The sequence below is a fragment of the Anolis sagrei genome, chromosome 4, assembly GCF_037176765.1.
Source record: "Anolis sagrei isolate rAnoSag1 chromosome 4, rAnoSag1.mat, whole genome shotgun sequence".
Taxonomy (NCBI): domain Eukaryota; kingdom Metazoa; phylum Chordata; class Lepidosauria; order Squamata; family Dactyloidae; genus Anolis; species Anolis sagrei.
The window spans coordinates 182,990,974-183,018,196 of NC_090024.1; the positions used below are offsets into that span (position 1 = coordinate 182,990,974).

At 39.9% G+C, this 27,223-nt stretch overlaps 1 protein-coding gene across 4 annotated transcripts; it reads left to right on the top strand.

Moving 5' to 3' along the window:
- Positions 1 to 1,304: 1,304 nt before the first annotated feature.
- ELOVL1 (ELOVL fatty acid elongase 1) lies at positions 1,305 to 25,357 on the top strand. 4 transcript variants are annotated; one of them, XM_060773302.2, is made up of 9 exons: positions 1,305 to 1,454; positions 2,376 to 2,422; positions 17,863 to 17,918; positions 18,149 to 18,339; positions 19,606 to 19,686; positions 19,934 to 19,990; positions 20,665 to 20,770; positions 23,825 to 23,961; positions 24,265 to 25,357. In XM_060773302.2, exons 3-9 carry the CDS (start codon positions 17,873 to 17,875, stop codon positions 24,508 to 24,510), a joined length of 864 nt encoding a protein of 287 aa, XP_060629285.1. In that variant the 5' UTR covers positions 1,305 to 1,454; positions 2,376 to 2,422; positions 17,863 to 17,872; the 3' UTR covers positions 24,511 to 25,357. The 4 variants fall into 4 exon arrangements, with proteins under 4 accessions (XP_060629285.1, XP_060629284.1, XP_060629287.1 ...); XM_060773301.2 differs by lacking the exon at positions 2,376 to 2,422; XM_060773304.2 differs by lacking the exons at positions 1,305 to 1,454; positions 2,376 to 2,422 and adding an exon at positions 8,883 to 8,905.
- Positions 25,358 to 27,223: the final 1,866 nt, after the last annotated feature.

Sequence of the window (27,223 nt, forward strand, 5' to 3'; positions counted from 1 at the left end):
CCTCAAACTAAGGCCCGGGGGCTGGATATGGCCCTCCAAGGTCATTTACCCGGCCCTCACTCAGGGTCAACCTAAGTCTGAAACAACTTGAAAGCACACAACAATCCTATCTCATTAGCCAAAAGCAGGCTCACACTTCCCATTGAAATAATAATACGTTTATATTTGTTAAAATTGTTCATTTTAATTATTGTATTGCTTTAAAATGTTTTTTTGCACTACAAATAAGATGTGTGCAGTGTGCATAGGAATTTATTCATGGTTTTTTTTTTTCAAACTATAATCCGGCCCTCCAACAGTTGGAGGGACTGTGACCTGGCCCTCTGTTTAAAAAGTTTGGGGACCCCAGCTCTAGACCATGTCCATATAGCCCGAAAAAACCTACAACAACCCAATAATAAAAATATGGGCCAAAGCCAGCACTTTGAATTGTGCCTGGGAGCAAAGTGGCAGCCAGTGGAGCTGGCGTAACATGGGAGTTGTGTGCTTCCTGTATGCCACCCGTTATTCTCTTCTTCTCCTCCTTTCTCTCTTAGGCGATCCCTCGTTGGACGAGTAAGATGGTCTTCCATTATGCGCTTCCTTGTGGGTTCATAGGTGGCTGTGGAGCCCTATTCTTGACCCGCATCTTCTCCCACAGTGAGGGCATTGGTTTCCAGGTGGAAGGCGGTCCCGGTCGGGGTTGGCTTGACACGCCTTCCTCCTGACACGTTTCTCTCTTTCGCCCTCCACTTGTGCCTCCTCGAATTCTGTAGCACTGCTGGTCACAGCTGACCTCCAGCTGCAACGCTCAAGGGCCAGGGCTTCCCAGTTCTCAGTGTCTATGCCAGAGATTTTAAGGTTGGCTTTGAGGCCATCTTTAAATCTCTTTTCCGGGAGCAAACTGGCAGCCAGTGGAGCTGGCGTAACATGGGAGTTGTGTGCTCCCTGTATGCCACCCCAGTTATTAACCTGGCTGCCTCTCGCCTTGGACTATTTGAAGCTTCTGAGCAGTCTTCAAAGGCAACCCCACGTAGAGTGCGTTGCAGTAGTCTATCCTGGATGTAACAAGAGCGTGGACCACCGTGATTTTCCTGCTCTTTGGCAGGGGGTTGGACTGGCTGGCCCACGAGATCTCTTCCAACTTTATGCAGGGTAGATGGTCCCTGATTCCACAGCATTGAGCCAAGCGCCGAATGCTCCAGCCTGGGCCTTTCTCTCTCTGAGCTTTCCCAGCGACAAGGGCGCGCTTTGGCCACCAAGGCCCCACCTCAGTGACGTCACCTGCAGTCAGCGCCGCTCGGCCAATCAGCGACGGTGGAGCCCTCTGGGCGGTTCCCTTTAACTCTGGGGTGACTCCGAAGCGGGTCTGCAGAGGAGGAAGTGCTGCCCGCGCTGTCGCTCCCTCACTCTCTCTCCCTCAGGGACGCCCCTCTTTGCGGCCCTTCTCCTGCCTCCATCCGCCCGCCTGGCCGGTGAGTGCCACACTCGGAGCCCGAAGGCCTCGAGGCCGTTTCCGTGCCACGCCCTGGGCCCCGTCCGCTTGCCTTCCTCGCTCAGACTTTCCTCTCTTTCCTTTCGAGGCCTGCTTGCCCTCAGGAGTCGCTGCCGGGCCTTTGAGGCGGGGATTGGGGGGGGGGGGGGGGGGAGGAATTATTATCTCTCCTCCCAAAGGCGCCACTTGTGTGGGAAGGAGGAAGGAAGGAAAGAAAAAACCATGAGGGGAATTTCCTTTTTCTTCAAGTTACAGAAACGGGGTAGTTTTGCAGGAGTTGGCCTTGGGAAAGGCCAAAGGGAGAGAGGCCTAGGAGGAGGTGTTGGGCATTTACCTCGTGAGGGACTTTCAGGATCTATAAAACACGCATCGATTGTTTGCCTCTTGCTTGTGAGGCGTCTGTGACAGACAGTCATTCAGCAGGTGGTTTTCTTTTTTTGCCTCAGTAAAGTCTGTCAAACTTTATGATTCTCAACCTGTGGGACCTCAGATGTTTTGGCCTACAACTCCCAGAATTCCCAGCTGTTACAGAGGTTCTCAACCTGTGGGTCCCCAGGGGTTTTGGCCTACAACTCCCAGAAATCCCAGCCAATTTACCAGCTGTTAGGATTTCTGGGAGTTGAAGGCCAAAACATCTGGGGACCCACAGGTTGAGAACCACTTTGTTAGGAGTTGAAGGCCAAAACATCTGGGAACCCACAGATTGAGAACCACTTTGTTAGGAGTTGAAGGCCAAAACATCTGGAAACCCACAGGTTGAGAACCACTGCTTAAAACGTGTTGATTATTATTATTTGCTGCCTCCTGAGGCATCTGTGAGAGACAGAAATTCAACAGGTGACTTTTTTTTCTCCCTCAGCAAAATCTGGTGAACTCCCTTGTATGTGTTTTCTTGTTGTAGGTTGTTTTCTTCTGCCTCCTGAGGCATCTGTGACAGATATTCAACAGGTGACTTTTTTTTAAAAAAAAAAAGTAAGAGTGACTGCAAAATATCTTCTCTGTCTTAAATTTCCCAGTTTTGAGCCTTTTGAGGGCGCTGCAAGGTGCATCCACACCAAGCATGGGCAAACTTCTGCCCTCCAGGTGTTTTGGACTGAGCTCTTACAATCTGTTAGGAATTGTGGGAATTTCTGTCCAAAACACCTGGAGGGCCCAAGTTTGCCCATGCCTAATCTACACTGTAAAATATATGCACCTCAACACTACTTTTTAACTGTGGGAACAGATTGGCAGATCCAACTCAGCTGACATGTTTCAGAAGGTATATGTATGTATGTATACTAGCCGTCCCCTGCCACGTGTTGCTGTGGCCCACATGGGGGTTCTGTGTGGGAGGTTTGGCCCAATTCTATCATTGGTGGGGTTCAGAATGCTCTGTGATTGAACTATAAATCCCAGCAACTACAACTCCCAAATGTCAAGATTCTATTTTCCCCAAACTCCACTAGTGTTCACATTTGGGCATATTGAGTATTCTTGTAGAGTTTGGTCCAAATCCATCATTGTTTGAGTCCACAGTGCTCTCTGGATGTAGGTGAACTACAACTCCAAAACTAAAGGACACTGCCCATCAAACCCTTCAGTATTTTCTGTTGGTCTTGGGAGAACTGTGTGCCAAGCTTGGTTCAGTTCCATCATTGGTGGGGTTCAGATGTTTTTTGATTGTAGGTGAACTATAAATCTCAGCAACTACAACTTCCAAATGACAAAATCAATTTTTTTTGAGTGAAGGACATACATTGGGTTGTTAGGTGTCTTGTGTCCAAATTTGGTGTCAATTCTTCCAGTGGTTTTTGAGTTCTGTTAATCCCACAAACGAACATTACATTTTTATTTATATAGATATGCCATGGGCAAACTTGGGCCCTCCAGGTGTTTTGGATTTCAACTCCCATCATTCCTAACAGTCTCAGGCCCCTTCCTTTTCCTCCTCAGCCGCTTAAGCGGCTGAGGGGAAAAAGGAAGGGTCCTGAGGCTGTTAGGAATGATGGGAGTTGAAATCCAAAACACTTGGAGTGCCCAAGTTTGCCCATGCCTGATACATATAATAGTATTCTGCTACTTCTTGAGCTATCTGTGACAGATTCAACAGGTGATTCTTTTTAAAAGGAGTGACAGTAAAACATGGTATAGCCACCATTATGATATGTAGCTTTTAAAAGTATTGCAAGCCTAGAAAAAGGGGTTATGGGCCTCCTGAGGGTGGCCTAGGGTACATCTCCATGTAGAATTAATGAAGTTTGACACTGGGCTGTTGTAGGTTTTTTGGGCTATATGGCCATGTTCTAGAGGCATTCTCTCCTGAAGTTTGACACTGCTTTAACAGTGGCAAGAGATTGACTGTTCTGACTCACTTTGCCTGCTAAAGAAAGATTTTTTAGTAGCATTTTCTTAATCTGGGTGGAGAGGAGCCATTTTAAGAGCTGGCCAGGCCTAGATTTGCCAAGAAACCTTAGATACACCTACATTGTAAAATTAATGCAACTCAACACCACGTTAACTGCCATGACTCAATGCTTTGAGATTTGTGGTTTGGTGAGGCACCAGCACTTTGACAGAAGAGGCCAAAGACCTTGTTAAACTACAACTCCCATGATTCCATAACCTTGGACTGTGGTAGTTAAAACTGTATTCGTTTTACAATATAAATGCACTCCTGGTTTCTTTCTCAGTTGCTGAAAATTGAGCAATAGCACCTGATGTCTCTCTACCTGGGTTCCCACTCTCTGCCTTTGCTTAACCTTGTGAACCGTGCTTTTCTAGCAAATTCATTTCCAGCTTGTGGATTAGTTGTACCTGCAGGCAAGGAATGGAAGTGTTCTTTCTGAGTAACCGGTCCCACCACACAAATTGGTGCTATCCAGTGGTGATCTGGTTGCACAAACTTTCAAATAACTTTGCAAACTGGGAGTGGGAATAGCAGTAAGGTGCTAGGAGCAACTGGCAGCACCCACACACTGCATTATTTTCTAAGGTGTCTAGAAAACCTCCACCTAGGCTTTGTTTCCAAAGAACAAATGAAGTGAGATTAGGTAGATATAACGTGTTGGTATTTGTGGGGAATTTGACATTAATAAGCTTGGGGGACAATAACTTTTTTTTTGGTTGACAACAATATGTTCAAACTTTTGCATAGGCAAAGAGTTTTGCTACCTCAAACATGAACAAATATAATAATAGCTCACATTTTTGTAATAAATTGTTTCATATAGCTATAACTCAGGAAACTTTATGGTATATATTAATGTATGTCAATTATTTGATTTTGAATTCAGTATACACTAAGTGTGTTTGAATTAATTTAATTTAATTTGAATTATAATTGAAATAATGAATGTATTATAATGTACTAAATTGAAGGACCTGCAAGATTCAGTTGGTGTTACATAGAAAATAGCAAATATACCAATTCCTACAAAGATGTTAAAATGTAGAAAGCCATTGGAATCAGACAGCCATCTTGGGAGATAGAATTACATATGAGATTGGGTCTTTAAAATATTTGAGATCACAGATACCAACATCAAACTAACACCTGTCATTATTACAAAACTAACGTCCACACTTACATGTATCTTTCTCCATAATCCTTGTTTTTTCAGTACCATTTCCCAGTATAGGAATAATTGACTGCTTAAGCCTTTTTTGCTCCTGTGGTTTTCTTGGGCTTTTATTAATTTCGTGTCAAAGGCATTGCATAAATAAAAAGGTTGTAAAGCCCCCATGCCCAAACAGTAGAGGCAATATTTGTTGCAAGATCAAGTCAAAATTTGCAGAATAGAAATACACTTGAACCCTGACTTTTGTAGGTTTAACTTTCACAGATTTGATTATTTGTGAGTTTAGCCATCAATATTTAAAATGGGACCTTTTTGGTTTTGTCACCTACTGTGGAAAATTGCAGATGGCACATGCACATGATCAAACTAAAAAAGTTTAATAAATCATAAACACATCAAATATATACACTGTACTTGTGTGTGCATGTGTGAAATATGGGCAATAGTATTAAGAGTTAAGTGTGTGGAGCTAGTGATATTCATGTTCCTATATCCCTAACCTCCATAAACATGAAGTGCTGACTATAGTGGAGATGAGAGCTACCAAGCAGTTAAGTGGGTGTGGGAATCTTCAGAAAAGAGAAAGGAGTTACAGATCTTTTATGTGTATCTACTTAACCCTGCAAATTATAGCCGAAAGCTGTGGGGATTAAAAAGCGTTGATGGTTTGAGATTAACAATTCTCAGAAAGCTGCATGCGACTGCACATTACTTTTTATTTTTCTCTAGGTACATGTAGTCTCCCCGTAACCTGTGAGATGAGCTTATACATGCAAAGCAGGTGCTGCATCTTAAACCTTTTCTTTCAACTGCTGCTGTAAGATGCAGTAATGAATTCTATTGATAATGGAGGCAAAGTTTGTGGGCCAACTCAAACAAAACAGAGTCTTTATATCTGAAAGGCAGCTATAGAACACCTATAAGGAGATTGCCAACATTAATATGATTCAGTATCCTTGAAGCCTTACAGTCATCTCAAGGGCAGGATCATACCAACACAGCTATTTATAGAAGAAGCCAACTTCTGTAATACACATTTGGAACTCATACATGGTGGAAGAAAGTCTAGTATTATGCATGTAACCATTGTGTGGTGTTGCGTTTTAATGATTATAAGATTTATGTTAAAAGGCTTTTATTGCAGTGACTCTGGATTTAAATATATTACCTCTAACTAGACTGGTGCATCATCAATTGGCATCTCCCTTTGACATCTTTATTGAGGTTGTGTTGAGATGGTTGGCTGTGGAAACAACCTTTACGGAGCACATCTTGGTCTATCAACTTTTTATTCTGAAAATAGGACATTTGACTGAGCCTTTCAAAAAATTTCTGAATTTGCTCTTCTCTAGTCTGGACATTTCCCATATTAAGGAAGCATCAAGACATGGTTCCTTTTGCACAAACAGAACAAAGCTAATAAGAATATAGACTATTTGGATATCTTGAAGGTGAAGAAATTTATCATGGCATAAGCATTATATTTTCAAGATGAATCAGGATTTTTTTTTTGCTGCAACAAACACAGTACTTCTTTGAAAACAAAAATTAAAAGGTTTCATCACAAAATAGAACTCAGGTTTTCTTGTGTGCAGTGTTATGGACTATAACCAGGTCTGAGGAATGTACCTGTGAGAGAGACCGGTGTTCTTAGAATATTGCCTACTGGACTATTGCCTTAGTTAGACCACTGAAGCTCTGGGATTTCATACCAAGAGCAGTACTTAAATCTGAACAAAGGTAAAACATATTTGATCTTTAAATAGTTTTTATTATCACTTAGACATGCCACATTGTGTCAGTTAATGTCCATTACTGCTATTTACAAAATATGCTTATTTTATTTCAAATGTTAGCACACTCGAATTTATGTGGTCAAGGCAGTCTCCACCCTCAAACGCTGGCTTATACCTTGGGGTGCAGTCCTATATATAACTTGCTAATTTGTGCTTGAATCCCAGCCCCATTTGTTAGCAAAGCGGCTGCAAGGTCTCGTCGCCTGGGGCATGTATTCTTATCAAACCTATGTATACATGACTCATGGGCCATTTTACCAGAGAAGGGCAGTCTTCCTTGAATCATGTGCCTACTTTATTTGCCCTGGAGCTGTAACAAGAGTACGAAACTATAGTCTTTTGTATGCAGCAATCTAGCTGGCCCTGTGAATTATGTAGTCCTGGATCATTCTTTTAGATCTTGATATGTAAGATGGCATCCCAACTTGTTCGGTGGTGTTCATTGTCTTTCTAGGTTTTAATATGAGGATGTAGGGCATTGGTAGCCTTTGGGAATTGCTACCAGTCATTGGTAGCTCCCAGTTATTACTGAGCAAAGAGACCTATGCAAAGAGCTTCAGGGGATTTAACAGTAGTCTCTTTTACAGTTCAGTTACTGCGAAATATCTTTTGCTCTGGCTCATGCAGGAACCCTATCTAGAACAAGCTGGGATTATCCCTCAGGAAATGCATGTGATTTTCATTATTGATACAGTGTCCATAGCTTTTAGTTGGGAGGCTGGGAGAGGTTGCAGCCATAATTGACTATCATACCACAGTGGAGATTTGACAGAGGCAGCTATCTTAAATTCTTGAAATGAAAACAGTTTTGCTTGTTTTCTGCCAGTTAATCTCCCTCCACCCCCACCCCGCATGTTTGGGAACCCTGATAATTACAGTAGAGTTGGCTCTATGTATAACTTTGCAACCTTTCACGAAGTAAAAACATGTAAAGTATATTCTTAAATACTAATCAAAATGGCAGTGTTTGCGTTGAAATGGAATAGTAAGATTATATGCCAATACTAATAAAGGCATATAATTTGTTTTCACGTTGCTTTTCTGACACAGTTGTTGTGGAAATTATTGCCAAGTTAAAATGTAAAGAGAATTTTTATTTTATGTATTATTTATTATTGAGATTGGTTTTCATTTTCCCAAGGGGAAGCTGTATTTTTAAGATGGGAGGAGGCTTGCACGAAAAATTGGAGTATTTCTTTAGCTTAGTTCAAGGAGAGGAATTTCTGTCTCTTTTGCAAAAACATTTTGTGAATCTAGTTCCTGAGCCTGTTTGTCCAGATGCCAAAAACATGAACCTTTAGGGCCCTTTCAAATTCATAAGGCTTAGCTACACCTCAGTCTGCATTATAGGGAACTATGGCTTAATAAAACACAGTGACATTTATGTCCCAGAGAACCTAGGCCAGGAAGTTAGACCACTATTGCAAATTTCAGGGCTTTCCTAGTGATTCCTTTTCTTTCATTTCTCTCGTTTTATTCATATGAACAGTCCTGTCCCTTCCTAGTAACTGCATATATTTTGCTTTGTTCTGCGGCTGCCTGAACCACTGTGGCCTTTAAAAAAAACTTACTTAGATTAAGACAGTCCTATATTATGTCCTGTGACACATTTGTGAACCAGCAAAAATGTGACATTTTGCTTCCAAGAGTAGCCTCACATTGGAAGAGAGAGAAGATCATAAATGTAGGCTTGAGCTAGTTTACTCAAAGTTGGTTTGTATTTTATAATGGATAGAGAGAGGGCTTGGGTCTTGCAGTTCCCTATATGAATGCTTCTTTCCATTTCAGGGCAGCCTGTTCTTTGTTGCTCTGGTAATTTTGTGCAGCCCCCCAACGGGCCAGTCATACCAGCATTCCAATCCCCTCCTCCATCTCCATGCATCAATATACTATTGAGAGATTCCTCCCTGCTCCCATGTGGGTGGCAGTACCAGGCACAACACTTCTATGCAAGTCACTCATGTGGGTGCGTAGCTTTGTGTTGTTGGCTTTGGAACATCTGTAGGTTGGAGATTCAACAGCGCTAAGAACCTGATATGTCCTGTTATAGTTTTGCCAGGACCCTGTTTGCAGAGGTAGGTGGAGTTGGAATTCAAGGGTGAAAGATTGTAGTGATAGGAGAGACACATTTGGACTTAATGCCTGTATGTATGTCTGCATAAAAGCCATTTGGGTACCCACTAGAAAGCACAGAGGGGTGGGTTCCTGTTCAGCTGATTTTGGATAGCATAGGGAAGAGTTAAGACCCCTAATATTGTTTGTTTTGCTGTTTGTGCCCCTGTTTGGAAGATTTCACCTCACTTTCTGTCCCTGTGATAATTAGATTTTGAACATTTTGGCTTTTTGTAAAAACAAGGATTGGTGATAAAGCTTATGTGGAGACACCTTTTCCTAATGGCAACTTTCAGGAGTGAATTTCTCTTCCTATGGGTAGATGTATCTCACTTCCTGTTGTCTCATCCCCATTCTTAACTATGAATTGTATGTAAGCTAGATGTTTGTAACTTGGGGAGTTTCTGTAATGTCATGGTTTTGTCATGCTGATAGATTGTTTTAAACCACCCTATCACCCTATTTACTCAAATCTAATGCTCACCTTTTTTGTCTGTCTGAACTCACCAAAATTAGGGGCGCACATTAGATTAGAATAATATGGTAAAGGGGAAGCTGCTTCAAGAGCACCTGGAGCTCCTATTTGAGGGACATCACTTCTAATTTAATTGCCACGGCTCAATGCAATGTAATTCTGGGATATATGGTTTGGTGAGGCACCAACATTCTTTGGCAGAGAAGGCTCAAGACCTTGTGAAACTGCAACCCCCATAATATATAACAATACTTTATTTGTATCCCACTCTATCTCCACAAGGGGACTCAGAGCAGCTGAGATCAATACATGACTCCATAGTATTGATCCAGGACAGTTAAAGTAAACTCATTCTGCAGCAGCTTTGGTGCTCTAATACTTTTGTTTTAAAGAATGAATTCTTAACAGGCAGCGTCTGTAATGCACACCTTTTTGGCCAAATTGCAGAGTTCACTTTTTGCTGCTGCCCATTACATTTGGCAGCCAAATACTTCTTTTAGTTTCAGGGTTTTGAAAACTGAGGTGCACACTAGATTCAATGGCACATTAGACTTGAGTAAATAGGAATAAATTGTAGTTTAAATCACTAACAGAAAATTCTGATTGAAATAAAGTGTTACCTTATAAAGGTAAAGGTTGTCCCCTGACATTAAGTCCAGTCATGTCTGACTCTGGGGTGTGGTGCTCATCTCCATTTCTAAGCCGAAGAGCCGGCATTGTCCATAGACACCTCCAAAGTCATGTGGCCGGCATGACTGCATGGAGCGCCGTTACCTTCCCGCCGGAGTGGTACCTATTGATTGCTCACATTTGCATGTTTTCGAACTGCTAGGTTGGCAGAAGCTACGGCTGACAGCGGAAGTTCACGCCGCTCCCCGGAATCGAACCTGCGACCTTTCGGTCAACCAGCTCAGCAGCTCAGCTCTTTAACCCATTGCGCCACCGGGGGCTCCCCGTGTTACCTTATACAACCTCACATATTCTTTAGTGCAATTCTCGTCATGAATTCAGTTTACAACATGTAGGAGAGTCTAACATGGTATTTTTAGATACTTTCCTATTTTTTTATATAATGATTAGTAGTAATTAATATATGCATTGCCATTGTCAAGTTGTTAATCCAGCATCAGAAAATCATTGTTTCAGTACTTGGTTAACTGAGGCTGGACCTATACTGCCCTGTGTCCCAGGATCTGATCTGTCCCAGGATCTGATCCCAGATTATCTGATTAATTGTTTCTAATTTGTTATTAGAGCATTGCTGGCTGATGGCTTCCCTTAAAAAATCCTGAAAAAGATATATATTTCCATTTGAATGCTTTGGGACAGTTTTGCAGAGAAGCAGTTGGAACAAGAGATGCAGAAGGCATTGGCAGTCTTGTGATTAGAGGTGATATTGGGTCTTGAAGCCTATATCCAAAAGCTGTAGATTAGATTATTTGGTCACCACATCATTTTGGTTGTTGTTTTTTAATTGTTTGTTTTTAAAGTGCTGTATCTCAATAATTTATACTGACGAAAATAATGAAAATATGTCTGTTGCCTGCAGAGGAAGGTTCTGCTCTGAAAAATTGGTTAGCAATTGAAAGAACACTGATTCCAATTGCTAGATTCAGCACCTTTATTTTGCATTGTTTATACTTAGCATGTTTCCATTCTTATAGGAAGGGTGTCAATATATTTGCAGATGTAGTCTCCCTAATGCTCAGAAGAATTTGACATTTTTTTCCTGTAACATGGTCTGTTCTCTCTTCCTGTATTGCCTTTCTGCCATAACTAATTATTTTGTTTTACATGATACAGCCACCCATATGAGTGCAGCATCACTCATCCTGTGTTTTTGTAGATTGTGTAAATTTAATCTGCTGGAATTGAGAAAGACACAGAGAACCCAGAACATGAAGCAAGAACTGGTAATTAGTTTTCACTGCGGGAAAGACTAGTGCTATTTTTATGAGTTGAAATTTAATGACTGACAGTTTTTAATTGTAGGAAGCACAGCATGCATGACTTTGATTGTGATTGTGCAATTAATTAATTAATTAATTAATAGGCTGCGAGTACAAGCTCATTTAACATGTCTGTGCTGAAATTTACTTGTAATTCTTTGCTGAAATAGGATAGAGACTGATGCACTGTCCTATCAATCTTTGAAAGCAGGTGGAAATTTTTAGAGCTGAGAGATAAATTTAGTATTTTATATGTGATTTTTTTTAAAAAAATAGTGTTTTTAAATCATTATGCACACGGTCATTTCACCTACCTAGTTTTGTTAAAAGCCTTTGCTTTCTTGATCAAGTCAGAGTTCTTAGCTGAAAAAAAACTTATATCCTTTGGGATAAGATTGGGGTTCATTTTTCATGGCTGTCTAGTAATGTACCATCATCTGATTGGTAAAAATTCCCATTTAAGCTGCCCTTCCAGTTTCACTTGCCTCACATTTTTCATGTATAGGAGCTAGTAAAGGGTAGTAACTAGACAATAGTGTGATCTGACATGTGTAGGAGTGGGATTCTGAAGTCATTTCAATTATCCCCTGCCCTTACACAACAGATGAGAGAGATTGTACTGTGTTCTTTTTTTTTGTAAAGCAGAATTGCTCCACAACCTAAGATTTGGGCTGGGCTGCTGTGTGATAGCATGCTGGCTTGAATTCCCTCCTGCTTCCAAACAGGCTGAACAGGTTGGGCCCATATAAGACAAAACTATTTTTCCTTCTTTGTGCAGTCGTGCTTTAAGAAATAAATAGCCTGGGCAGCATGTTTGTGTGTGATGTGAAAGTGAGGCTAATTTTCTGAGCCAGAGAGATGATAAGAATATAAGAAATACGAAAATTAGTTTATTGTAGTTTAAATTTTCCACATTACTACAGTTAGGTAGGTGAGGCACTTTTGTTACTGAGAGAAAGTACTTGCTACTGGGATAGATAGTTGAGGCACAAGACCTACCTATTTCAGAAAAAGCAATTACTCTGCAAACTCTGTAGTAGTTTTTCTTGTTATCCATGCTATAGCATTTATAAGATGCTGAAATATTATGTATAGTTAACCTGCCTAGAGACAGAAGAAAAGACAGTGGTCATATTGGCTGGAAATTACAGGAAGTAGTCCAGTGCATCTGGAAGACATCAGGTTGGAGAAGGCTGATCTAGATTATTCTTTTCCCCCTTTCCTTCTAATGCTTAACTGCCAGAACATTATCTTCACTATCACATTGAACCTAGAAGACATCTACATATAGTGGAGACTTTAACTACAGTGATACTTTGACTTAAGAGTTTAATTCATTCTGTGACCTAGCTCTTAACTGAAAATGCTCTTATCTCTAAGTGAATTTTCCCATTGTAATGCTGTTAATCCATTCCGATCACCCTCCAATTTTTTTAAAACATGTTTTAAATAAGAAAATGTACTTTATAAATAACAAATAATGTATAAATGCACATAAACATGTAACAAGAAAAAGGTAACTTTAAAATGGTAGAAGCACAGAGTTGTGGCAAGGAAACACAAAGCAAAGAGGCAAAAGCATCATTTTTTTCATACTGTATTCATTCCGGCCTCCCTCCCTCTTTGCTCTCCCTCCCTCCCTCTCTTGACGAAGCCAAACATACCAGGAATAAAAAACACACAAAATCAAATAACTCAAAGTTCTTCAGAGCAGCCAAGAGCAAAGCAGACAACAATCCCCCAAAGCAGACAAGAGCACAATGCACGGAGTCTGCTCCTTTGAAGCACTCCCTCTGGAACTAGCTCTTAACTCAAAATGCTGCTCTTATGTCAAAATAAAACCTGGGTCAAGTGACAGCTCTTAGCTCAAAATGCTCTTAAGTTGGGACACTCTTAAGTTGAGGTTCCACTGTATGAACTTTCTGGCTATACTATAACTGAGGACTGTTCTGTTGTCACGGCCTCTCATGGTGTCAGGGAAACCAGGAACAGAATTTATGGATTGTTACTAAACTTTGGGCATGGTCTCTTTCATTCTTGTGAACTTTCTTGACTCATCCCTTCATTATGAAAATCAAGCCAGCTCCCTCATAATGGTGCTGACTTTGATATCTTTTTTGTACCTGTTTTTATGATACTCCTGGTGCTTTCTTGCTCCCTCTTTACCAGCAATCAAGTTATGGAACTTATTCTCAAAAGATATGATTAGATTTTATATGAGCATGTTCAGTTTGACATAATTAGGCCAGCATGGCATCCTTAAAAGCATAATGCAGAACAGGGAGCTAAAGGATGATATATCCTTTGGAAAATCATTATTTAAATTGGGAAATGGTTAGGCTTGCTGTTGATTCTAAAGTTGAATTCTTAGATGTTAATTATTTTTTTGGTTGTATGGGTATTTTATAGTATTTTGTGCTGGGGAAAAAGACATGAAGCGTTTTGACAGACCTCACATATTATCTCACTACCTCTGAGGATGCTTGCCATAGATGCAGGCGAAACGTCAGGAGAGAATGCCTCTAGAACATGGCCATATAGCCCGAAAAAACCTACAACAACCCATTATCTTAGCTGTTAAATTTACTGTTTATTGGACTTTTGGTTGCTATCCTTTTCTATTTAGCTATGCCTTGATACTCTTTATGAAGTTGAGTTCTTTATCGAAAAAGAGGATAAAGCCCTTTTTGATTTTAGATGTATTTTTTTAACTTTGTATATATAAAACTCCTTTAAAACAATAATAAAGCTTGAAAAAGCAGAACTTGAGGAAATATTCTTATCCCTTTTATGCATTCTGTTAGTTTGTTGAAAGAAAAGAGGGGAATATAAGATAACAAGGAAAATTTGCCTGCTTGTGTGAAAGAATGTATGGAATTTATATTGGAAGACACATTCTCTAGGCATGTTTACTTTTTAATCTTCCTAGTTTTGATTTTGGGTTTTTTTTAATTTTGATTGTTGAATAGCTATTTAATAGTAGTTTTTAAGCTCTTTTAACTCCAGCGATTTGTTTACTGTTACTAATGATGACCAGATTACAAAGGAGAAAATGAGGCTTTTGCAAAGTACAGCAGTTGACTAGGCTGTTATTAGCTTTTAAGGATGTCAGTCTAGCAATTTCCCTTGCTATATTTACATCTGCTAAAGCTCTGGTTCCCAGCACACACTCCACAGAGATGCAATTTGTTTTTGAAAGGGGGCAATTCAAGAATAAATTCTTAACAGTGATTTATTTTGCATTTCTTATAGCTCTAGGGGCCTCATATACAGTATATAAATATATATTGGGACATACTCATTTTTAAATTAAAATTGGATTGTACACAGTGGTCAGTAATTGACATCGGAGAGAGGGAAAGACGGCTAATAGAGAGGAGTGGTGAGAGCATAGAGTTAAACAGAAAGTGCACGAGCACAAAAAAGTGTTATTTTAACAGTTCAAGCTATACAAAATCTATAAAGATGTCTTTTGTTCTGCATATAAATGAAGCAAGAAATCTATGAAAAAAATCAAAACAAAATTATTACTTTCATAGGTAAGTCAATATTTCTGTTTGATTTTTTTTTTAAAAAAAGAAGACTATCAGCTGCAAAAAAAATTAACATCAGATGACAGGATATTCTTACATATTCTCACCAAATACACAAAATGAAGTTGGACATGTTTCCCTGAATTCAATGCAGATTACTGAAATCATTTTATTATTGTATTTTGCTCTTTCATGGATACCATGTTCTTTGGAAGCTTTTTTATATCAAGTTAATGGCCTTTTAGGCTTCCTCCTGTGAATGGGAGTTAACTTTTCAAATAATAATAATATGTCTTGGGAGGGGGTGGCATCCGGATTTGAGATTCTTAGATGGGGCGTGGCAAAAAAAGAGGTGGGAACCACTGTGCTAGAGGCCTTTCTGAGAGGCAGCATTATATAGTGATTTGAGTTTTGGATAGTAATTCTGGAGACCGGGATTCAGATCCTTGCTCGGTGGAAACCTACTGAAAATGAGCAAGTTGCATTTTCTCAACCACAGAGGAAATCAAAGGCAAAACATCCTTCGTAACCATCTTGCCAAGAAAATGCCATAATTATTTCGCCTTAGGGTTGCCAAAAATAGAAATTATTTGAAGTCATACAATAACAAATAGTCTTTTAAGAAGGGAAAATTGGCATGTGCATGCCTGTAAGAGGTAACCAATTTGATAAAAATGTTGGAATAACAATGCTGCTAATTTTGCAATAACTTGTATTGAGCATCACTACGCTTTCTGATAGGGAAACAGATTGTGCTTCCTTTGTCTTCAGATACAATATATTCCAAAATCCAAATTTGTCAACATGTGTAGCTGAGATATTGAACACATTACTTTCTGATAGTTAAGTGTAAAGACATTTTCTTTCCGGTGGCGCAGTGGGTTAAACCTTTGTGCCGGCAGGACTGAAGACCTACAGGTTGCAGGTTCGAATCTGGGGAGAGCATGGATGAGCTCCCTCTGTCAGCTCCCGATTCCCCATGCAGGGACATGAGAGAAGCCTCCCACAAAGGATGGTAAAACATTAAAACATTTGGGCGTCCCCTGGGCAACGTCCTTGCAGATGGCCAATTCTCTCACATCAGAAGCAACTTGCAGTTTCTCAAGTTGCTCCTGACACACACAAAAAGAAAAAAAAATATTTTAAAATATAGTATAAAATTACCTTCAGGCTATGTGTATAAGGTATATATGAAACATCAATGAATGTCATGTTTAATCTTAGTCCCATGCCCAAGATATCAAATTAGTTGGTTTTCCAAAATCCAAAACACTCCTGTTTCCAAACATTTTTGATGAGGGATGCACAGCCTGTATTTATAAGCTTCTTCTGATGCATAGAATAAGCATATCTTATGTTGGCCCGCAGGCAAGATGGATTCTAATGGTATTCTAAAACAAGAACAGAGATGGAAAACATGTAGAAATTTTGTTGGATTGGAACTTGCATTGTCTTATCATTCATAGTGCTGGAAATGGTTAATAGAAATTTTATTTTGTGTATTAGTGACAAGTTGTGTTGCCTCTTTCCTCTATGTTAAGATAGACAATATGTGGCCTCCAGATGCTTTCACCAGCATTCTTAATTGTTGGCTATATTACCTAGTGCCTGTGGAAATTGGAATCCAGTATAATCTGGAGTACCACATTTTTGTCCGTCTTTAATATAGATCACTGCGTATGTGCCCCCGACCCCAAATGAGAGTCTTGAAAAATTTAGCAACAGTAAAATGTTGCCGAACACCACCTATTTACACAAATATGTGAGCATCAATTTGCAGTGTTTTCAATGGACTCTGCAGAACATGTTTCAGCTGTTCCACAAAAAGGAAAATCAACCTCTTTTGCAAGCCTTGCAAATGCTTTTTTGGTCGTGTCAGGTGTGAGAGAATTGGCCGTCTGCAAGAACGTTGCCCAGGGGACGCCCAGATGTTTCGATGTGTTACCATCCTTGTGGGAGGCTTCTCTCATGTCCCCACATGAGGAGCTGGATCTGATAGAGGGAGCTCATCTGCTCTCTCCCTGGATTCGAACCTGTGACCTGTTTGTTTTCAGTCTTGCCGGCACAGGGGTTTATCAGTAAATATTTGGTTTTTATACCTGTTTTATATACCATGGGTCATGGAAAAACTTCTCAGGTGGAAAATGGTTGTGAGTTGAAAAAGTTGACGAAGCTCTGACATAAACCAGCCCTCCAGATGTTGATAAATTGCAGCTCTTTGCAGTTCAGGCCAACATGTTTAGTGATAAAGAATGGTGAGAATTGCAGTCGAACAATATCTGAAGGGTATCAAGACTTCTGCCCCTGAACTAGTCCTTATTTTATATGTGTTGGTGAATGAACAATTTGGGGAGTATTTACAAGGAGTGATAGTGAAAAGCAAGGATTGAGCCAGATACTAATTATTGGCTTTTGACAGTTTTTACAAAATGCAGTTAGAGCATGTGCAAACTGTGCCTGTGTATTAATTCTAGGAAATAGCATGTGGCTTGTTTTTGTAGCATGGAGACCCGATGATATCCATTTCTTCTCCATATTGAAAATAAGAATGAAATTGTTTTCACAGAGCTTTGTGGTCTGGACTGAAATTGTGACTTGATTAAACAGGGTATACCTACTGTGCTGGCATATACTATGCTACAATGGTCTTTTATAACTGATTCTGATGACACGGCAAAGCATCCCGGGGATTTAGGGGCCTGGTAGGGGAGAGTGTTCAAGAACGCATGATCTCTTTCCCCACTTCCATCCTCTAGCTGGTTATAGCAGAAGCAGTAAATATGCAGTTGTTGGATTCCCTGGAAGCTGTCACAAAAGTGGCAAAGCTGAGGAGAGGTGAAATAATAATTTATTTCATCTAGACTTTAGACAGTTGTTGTGGAGTCATAATCTGATTATGCTTAGCTTAAACACTATTAGTTTCATTCCCAGTTAACTGAGTTACCCTATTGCTTCTTTTACAGAACAGCTGCCATGGATTCACTGGTGAATATGTATCAAGACTTCATAAAGGGAGCAGGTGAGTTTGGCTCTTTATGTCACAGGAGTGAAAGACATAAATGCTACTTTTCCTCTTGGGATCCCTAATTGGTGTCTCCTCGTGATTCATAACTTCTGTCACAAATACTTGTCACTTCAAATTCTTAAAATCCATCCCCAGTGCACAGGACATTGATATTAAAGAAGTTGTAGATTAGATCTCTTACATTTATGTATTGATGTATCTGAATAATCCAATTTTTCTTGCAGATCCCCGAATTAGTTCATATCCACTTATGGGCTCACCTTGGCTCGCAACTGGTATCTTATTGAGCTATGTGTACTTTGTACTATCACTTGGGCCACGGCTCATGGCCAACCGGAAGCCTATGAACCTCAAGACATTCATGATTGTTTATAATTTCTCCATGGTAGCATTGTCGCTCTACATGGTCTATGAGGTAAACTTCTTCATTCTTGCTGTATTAGATCAAGCTGTCAGTGCTATAGTGTGGCCACTATTGCTTGGGGAATCTTTCCAGTGTTTATTAATGGCTTCTCCTACTCTAGCAAATGTAAACATTATGGGTGCAGAAGGAATATATAGTTTAAATCAGGCAGGAGGGTTATGTGTTACACCCCAGAAAAGCTGTCCTGTCTATAACAAGTTTACAACATAATTATAGTTCTCGACTGTTCTTTGAGATTTGTAATACCCATGCACACAGGTTCTCCGTTCACAGATTCAACCAACCATGGCTTGAAAATATTCAGAAAAACATCCCAAGAATTGAGCACAACACTGAAGTGTAGGCACACTCAGATGTAGCCTTTCTGTGATACTTTGAGTTATTCACCAACTCATGTAGGGGATACCATTTTACCATGTCATTTATGAGAGTTGAGCATCCATAGATTTTGGTATCAATGAATGTCCTGGAACTAGACCCCGGCAGATATTGGGGGCCAACTGTATACGTGTAATTAATCTTTGATAAGGCTCAGTTATTGAAAACATAAATTAGGATGATTTCAGTTATTGCAAACATGAATACATAAGTAAACAATTTTCCTATCAGAAAATTAAATAAGAGGGATAGTAAGCATAGTCTCAACAGACAATATTCTGTAAGTTTTTTTACATTATCAAAATATTAAATGAAAATAGACTATTATGCAATATCAGGTTGTGTCTCCTGACAAGCTGAATGGCATAATATCTGCATCTTAGTAGTTCTTGAGTATCTGACTATAAATGTACAGTCTTTTACCACTACAAATATTAATTTTGGTATGCCACAATCTGAGTGGAGGAGTATAATGTTCCCACTGCCATTATTTTTTTAAAACAACCTTAACATCAGGTAGTGTTAATTCAGTCAAGTAATGAGTCCGAGTCAAGGGAACTATTTTTAAGAAATGCCTGCTTTGGTATCTTGGTGTAGAATAAGGCTTAATTGCAGAAACTGGATTTATAGGGAGAAAAAAATAATTGGAAATCCTAGCAATGAGAAGCTCAATATATAAATTGGTAAGCAAAATATATCATTTAGTTAAAAATTCCACAAACCTTTGCTCTGAGCTTGCTCATAGTAGGAGAGCTGAAAAGAAAGATCTGCAATAAACGTGGTATTAAACATAATTGATGAATATAACTTTATTGGCAAAATGTATTAATAGGGAAAAGTACATGAATGGTATGCTCTAACTACTGTTTTTTCTTGCAGTTCCTTATGTCAGCGTGGTTGACTGAATATACTTGGAGATGTGACCCTGTGGATACTTCTCTGAGACCCAATGCCCTCCGAGTAAGCTCTACCCTCTTTTTCTCTCTTCATTCAACCCCTCTCTCCCTGCTTATTTTTCCCAAGTCCCTCTGTGTTTCTATATATTTTTTCTGAATGTAATGATCAGCATGGGAGTTATCAGACCATTGTAGTGATCTATCTCAAAGAGGAGAGATGTATTTATGATACAGAAGCTTGAAGAGTCAAGGGGGAAATTAGATGTGCTTTGTTGGCTGAGATACCTGATTTCTGCTCTATCTCTTGGCAGATGGTTCGTGTGGCTTGGCTCTTTATCTTCTCGAAGTTCATTGAACTGATGGACACAGTAAGTGACTCCCTTCTTGCTTCTGTGAGACCTCTAGTATAGAAGTGAGACACCTAGGATCTATGGTTCTCGTACAGCCCAAGCCCCCTGGTATCTCATCCACTGGGAAAAAATATTGTGGCCAAAACACAGCGAATAATGTCTTGGAAACCTCCAGGTTCTATAGTTTCTCTTTAAAGCAAGTATAGCTCCTGCTTTTCCCCTTCCCAAAGGGACTTTTTGCCATGTATAGATTTGTAGTGGGTTTGTGTCTGTGGCTTGTGGACAAAATTGGCTCCTGGATACCCAAAACTTCTTATCCTCTTACTAGTATTTTAACTGAAGATACAAATAGAATATTTTTGTTCTATTCCTCAATAATTTTGCTTATATTTAGATAAGATGGTGGCCAGTCAGCCTTTCTTAGCCATATTGGTATGGTTACCAGTGACAAATTACAGTGAGTAACTTTGGCCAATTAACAGAGCAAGATATTATGGGGAAGAAAGTGATGTTTTTATGTCTGTGTTTCTTTTGGTACTCACAACTGAACAATAACAGACTGCTTAGGGATAATTTGGCTATTATTTCCTGGTTCTTCTGCTTAACATCCTGAGGTGAAGGGGATGTCATAGTCAGAACATTGGCCCAAACCAGAAACTCATCTCTCACTCACACTGTGTTGTTACTTCCAGGTGATCTTTATCTTAAGAAAGAAGAATGATCAGGTGACCTTCCTCCATGTGTTCCATCATTCAGTGCTACCCTGGAGTTGGTGGTGGGGTGTCAAGTTTGGCCCAGGTGAGATTTAGGGGAAGTCTGTAATCTGGGGCCTGGCTCCATCTCCTGAAAAACCACGATGTGTGCAGTTATTCACAAGTGTGTGACTTTGTTACACTGCCTCTATTATGATCAATTGTAGCATGTATCATGTATATGTACGCTTCTTGGCAGGGGGTTGGACTGGATGGCCCATGAGGTCTCTTCCAACTCTTTGATTCTATGATTCTATGAGTGTTTTTACTGTGCTGTACATTTCTCTTCTGATAAGCATGCATCCCTTAATTTTCTTTGTAGTAATAGTCTTAGGACCATCACCTTATAAGTAAATATATGACTTAAAATGCATTGTGCAAAAAGCAGTCATTTAGCACAAACACAGAAGATATCGTACCTCTACCCCACTCTGTCTCACTCAGAGTGGCTTCTAGTTTTTGGCAATAATTCAATGCCACATTGAGGCATAAAACAGACAAATAAACAACATATTTTACCTTAAAATCCAATAAAACATATTAACACAATTTAAAATTAAAGACGCTAAAGATTCCTGCCAACATAGTCTAAGCTGCTTCGACTATATCAAAACCATGGATGTGGTTGCGCTATTCCCCAAATGTCTGGTTCCATATCCAGGTTTTGAATTTCTTTCTAAAAACCAGATGGGAGGAAGCCGCTCTAATATCAGTGGGGAGGGACTTCCATAGCTGAGGGGCCACCACCGAGATGGCCTTGTCCCTCTTCCCCACCACTATGTATGCAGACATGACAGTTAAAATGAAAACACAGCACCATAATTATTTAAAGGGCTCTTAGATAATGTTGTGGGAGTACAGCAGTGTGTGCTGGGAAGGGCATAGCAAGTTCAGGACCTTTAGCTACTAACGCCCATCTGATGATTTCTAAGTTACTGGGAAATGAAAGCCTGTAATCTTTCAGTTCTTTGTGATATTGGCTTCAGCCAGATATTGAAAAAGAATAAGTAAAAATACTGTAAATATACCTCTTCACTTTTTTCTTTGTAGTCTCTGCGAGTTACACAAATTGAGCTGTCCGTTCACAGTGCACCATTCAGAACTTTCTTGAACTCTTATATAAGCTTTTTGGCAGTAATCCTGCCCACACTCAATACCAGCAGACTTTCTGCCTAAACCCTTGGTTGTTTTTTGCCTGCCACAGGAGCAGCATCTGCGTACCCTTCTGCTGAGATAATCCACATGCACATTGATTTTCTGCCTGGGGGGTGGGGGGAGTGTCACAGTAGGAGTCAATACTTATATTTTACTTTTCCTTGTTCGTAACATGAACAATCTTCATAGAAAACAGTGCCTGATACTGTGTTGACTCACACCAAATATATACTATTCAAGCTACTTCTCACCTCAACCTCCATTTTCAGCATTGCATCCTTCATTTCCACCTTGGATTGCGACTTGGAATTGTTTTCTGCAGTGCTTGTCAGTAAATCTCCTCTGGTATTTCTGGGTTAAACTGATCCTGTTTTGCCAACTGTTGATCAGATGATATATATAGATATAGCCAAGACTCTTGATTTACAAGTGAAGTTGCAGATAAGTGGCTGTATTTTTGAAGGGTGCTGATATCAGTGTGTGCCGCTGCTGCCATTTGGATGTTGCCTTATGTTATGTAACTTGTATATAAGTCTTGGACTAATCCTTTGACTCATTGTTTCTACATCCATTATACAAGATTCTCAAAACCAGAATCCAAAACCCCTCAATTACTGTTCATAATGCCCAGAAGATTTAGTGCCTGCTGATAAAGATGTTCATGATTTGGCAACTAGGAACAGAAAGTGCCTTGACATGCAACGTCTCAAATTATTGTGCATGCATGGGAGCCCTGCTTCCTGGACCTGCTAACAAAAACCTTTCTGAAGGGATATAAGACTCTACACTCACCTGTGATTTGTTCAGTCCTCAGTAGAACTATCTTAAGAGGCCATTCAAGCTAGTGACTTCATGTGTCCTAAGATTACTCATGTTCTGTGGACTGATTAGTCTTACCTCCCTTTACATCAAGACAAAGTGGTCCTGTGACTGGACATTTCCTTTTGTAGAATGTAGTGTCTGCTTTCCATCTAAATCAAGACATTATTCTTCCAACATCACTACAGAATCCTATTACTGATCTGGAATATTATCTCCGTTCACTAGCTGTCCTTTTTATAATTCTGCTAGAAAAAAAATACTTTTTTTGTTACTCATTTGCAAAGAAGGAACTCCTTTTGTCTCTTCAACTTCTGTTGAAATGGATCACAGCAGCCATCAGATTAGCATATGAACTTGAAGGCAAAAGACTTCCTGTACAACTTAGAAGCCACTCAACTAGAGTGATGGCTTTGTTTACTGCCTTTGAGCATGGTCTACTTCTAAATGACAGTCATTTCGTTTATTTCTGGGCATTAGATCTCAGACAGAGATTGTGTTTGGAAGGACTGCTTTTTCTTGAGTCACATGAGCTATGTATAGTAACTAGTTTGTGTGAGTCAGAGATCATGAAGAAGGAGGACAGGTTTCTTACTTATAACTGAATTTCTTTAGAGTGGTCACCTGTGAATCATACAATCCCACCTATCATTCCATCATTGTGTCCTGCCTATCCTTAGATCCTTGGTTGCGTCTTTGGAATCCAGGGAACTAAGGGTTTAGGCAGAAAGTGCACTTATGGCATGGGACAAATGGATGAGGTCATGGCCAGAAAACTTATGTAAAGAACTGTAGAAGATGCTGAAAGATGCACTTCATAGGAACAAGTTACCCCCTGTTGTATGAGTTTATAGATGACCACGTGAATACCTTTACATGTAACTTTTGCATATATGCTTATAATGCAGCTACTACAGGAGATTCAGGCTTAATTTTGTAAGGACTGGATAAATCTATACTTTGTAATAAATACTTCTGATAATTTTATATGGTTGTTGCTACTACATTTATGATCTCTGATATCCCCTTCTTGCTCCCTTATATATATATAATGCTTCTGACTTCATGTGAACAGATATTTGCGCATATTTATGTTTGGCCTTCCTTTCTCCATATTGTGTTACAGGAGGAATGGGCTCTTTCCATGCTATGGTGAACACTATAGTACATGTGGTAATGTATTTTTATTATGGGGTCTCAGCTCTTGGCCCTGCATACCAGAAGTATCTTTGGTGGAAGAAGCACATCACTGCCATTCAGCTGGTAAGTAATGAAGAAAAGGGCATGGGCAATTTTACTTATTTATTTATTACATATATTTGTATCCCGCCCTTCTCCCCCCAATTAAGCTGTTATTTTTTTATCTGAATGAATCAATTGGACCGATCCCCCCGTCCTCTCCCCCCTTTTGCTGTTGTTTTTTTGTTGTTGAATGGACAAGACTGAAGAAACTGAATTAAGCATTTCTTTCTCCTGCTACCATCTAAATAGTTTCATTTGTGGAAGGGGAAGGGGATATGGCTTTTGTCTTCATACTTGTGACCTTTTCCTTGCCTCTGCTCCTAGCTGCAGTTTGTGCTCGTCTCAGTCCACATCTCTCAGTATTACTTCATGCCTGACTGCGATTACCAGTTCCCAATCTTCATCCATCTCATCTGGATTTATGGTGTTATCTTCTTCATCCTCTTCTCCAACTTCTGGTACCAGTCGTACACCAAAGGCAAGCGTCTGCCCAAGGCCATGCCAAAAACCCAGCAGAATGGCTTCCATGAGAACGGTGCCATTGCTAATGGCAAAGCTAAAGCCAACTAGTGGGTGGGCTCAAGGTGACCCGGACCAACCGGCCCCATGTCTGAGCCTGTTAGCCAGACCAAGTGCCTACAGACTGTTGTCTTGCAGTTCCAAGCCACCTTTCCAACTGCCCTGTTATCCCTCGTTGCCTGGCCTTCACCTGTCCTAGGGGAGAAAGGCCGCCTGGGCTGTCGGTGCTGGATCCAGCCCAAGGTCTCCAAAGTGCCTGTGTCTGCCCTGGGCTGGGCTCCTTCCAGAGCTGGACCAAAGCAGAACCCTGCCAGATGGGGCACATCTATCCATTTAGTTCTATGTACTCCATGTGATCCAGGTGGGATTTTTTTGTTCCTTGCTCTCCAAGTTTGTGCTGCCCTTTGTTCACTCCATTCTCTTTGCCCTATTGGTGCCCTGCCATTCATACTTGAATGTGGGTGGTCCCTTGTTTCTGTGGGGCCCAACTCTTCCTGAGAATTTCCCCCTGCTCTGTATGCAGGTGGGGTGCTTCTAGGCCAAGGGTTTCATTCCTACTACCTTGGTTAGCCTCAGTGTTCATCCCTCCACATAACTTCACAACTTTGGGTTGCTCTGATCCCAGGACCTTAGCAATAACTATGGACTTTGTTCCCTATGGGTTGATGACCACAGACTTTGGCTGCACTGAGGCCCAGGGAGAAAAAAAAGAGCTCTGCTGTCCAGCTTGCATGCTGTTGCTCTGTGTGCCTTTTTATTATTATTATTATTAAATTTGCTGCATGGAGCAGTATCTTCCTGTATTGTAAACCTTGGGGGAAAACCCCTCAGGGGAAGGTGCCTTCCTCCTATCCGAGTTTCCCACTTGTATTCACAGAAATAAATGGACAGAAAGAGACTAGTGGCTCTTGGTTTTGATTTCAAGACTTGGGACCTATGACTAGTTAGGCTTGTGTGGAATGAAAAGCAAACATTCCCATGTGTCACAAACTTGTTATCTATCAGCCAACTGTTTACTTTTAGTTCCAGTTACTTGTATGACTTTTAAAACGATGGTCTTAGCTATGTTTAGTTTAAGGGATTGTTAGGAGCCACTGAAAGAACATGGCAACTACATGTGACAACTACATGTGGCATGTATGTGTTATGGCATACATGCCTTGAATGATATCTGTTAGAGAATATAAGATTTGCATGTTAATCTTCAGTAATGCCTTCCTCTCAGTTCTGGCAGGAGAGTGTTTCTGAGTGAATCTCCTTTTGTGGAAAATCTTTCAAATCAGCTACTCTCCTGCCATGCACCAACTTCTTTTTGCACCCAAGATCCAGCTACCAAGCCTAAAGACCTCTTCTTGGTTTTCTGTGTAACCCTAGTTGGGTGTGGCTAATGGGATTGCTACAACTACTTCACAAAATAAGATTACAATAAAATAAATATTTATTTGGTGCCCTTTTGATCTGTATTGTGTCCTCTACCTAGAACGCCAGCTGTAGCCAGATAGATAGATAGATAGATAGATAGATAGATAGATAGATAGATAGATAGATAGCTGAATGTGATAACCCAAGGCATCGAAAAGGATGCCTGTTAGCAGAATAAATCTTAAAAAGGCGTCTCTACCACTCCTGGGAAAAATTAACACAACCTAGATCATATGCTTTAGAGCACCGTGGAGTTCTGCTGAGAATACCTGTGCATTATGTTTTTATAGCACATATATGAATTATATTTCCAAACATGGCAAGCTTTGGATCAAGTTTATTTTTTGAGTTGAAACAAAATATTTTGTAACCCAAATGTAATCTTTCCACTGCTCAATCTCTCTTGTTTCTGAGAAATGCTGCATGAATGTTTTCGAATATTTTCCCAAGTTTATACATTTGTTTTGAATAAGAAGCTTACAGTTAAAGGATGGTCATGGATAGCACTGAGAAGTACTAAAACATTTACTGGTTATGTTATGCATTTCTGTTCTCAATATTCTGTACTTTGTTTAAACCAGAGGTCGGGAATTTCAAGTGGGGACTGCCCCCCAGAGAGCCTCTCCACTCCATCAAAAAATTCCAGTAAGCACACACACTAGCCTCCAGATTCTTATAGCTTTTTGCCCCATTTTAAATTGTCTGGAGAGACCAATTGTACACTCGTGCAGGCCTTAGGGGGGCATTATTAGCCTTTTAAAAATAAAAAAATGGGTTAAATAGAATTGGGAAGAGCAGAACAAACATTCACCTTCACTCACATCCCAGATAATATTTGGTCAGTCATTCAAGTTGAAGAAACACTACAGCTTTCCATTCTTTTTTGGATCTGAGGCAATAGGCTCAGTTGTCTTATGAACAAGAACACATTACTTAGTTTATTCATTATGTAGGCGTTAATTTCTGAAGTGATCACACTAGCTTAAATCAACCTTTTTAATATAAATAACTTTGCCTTTACATCCTCTTGTGGTATATAAATAATAAAACTTTATTTATATGCCACCCTATCTCCCCAAGGGGACTCGGGATAATTTCCAATATGTGAGGCAAAACATTCAGTTGCCAAAAAGGAAAACCATAGACCAAAAATTGCAATAAACATAATAAAATATAAATCCTACTAAAACATACATAAAAATTTAAAAGCTGATTTTATTATAGCTCCATCAGACAGGTTCAAAATACTAATGGCCAGAATTACAAAGTGATATGTCTCAATTGTATTGTAAACCTGAAATGTTGCTGCAAACCCCGAATGTTGAACATTTTCTGGAGAGCT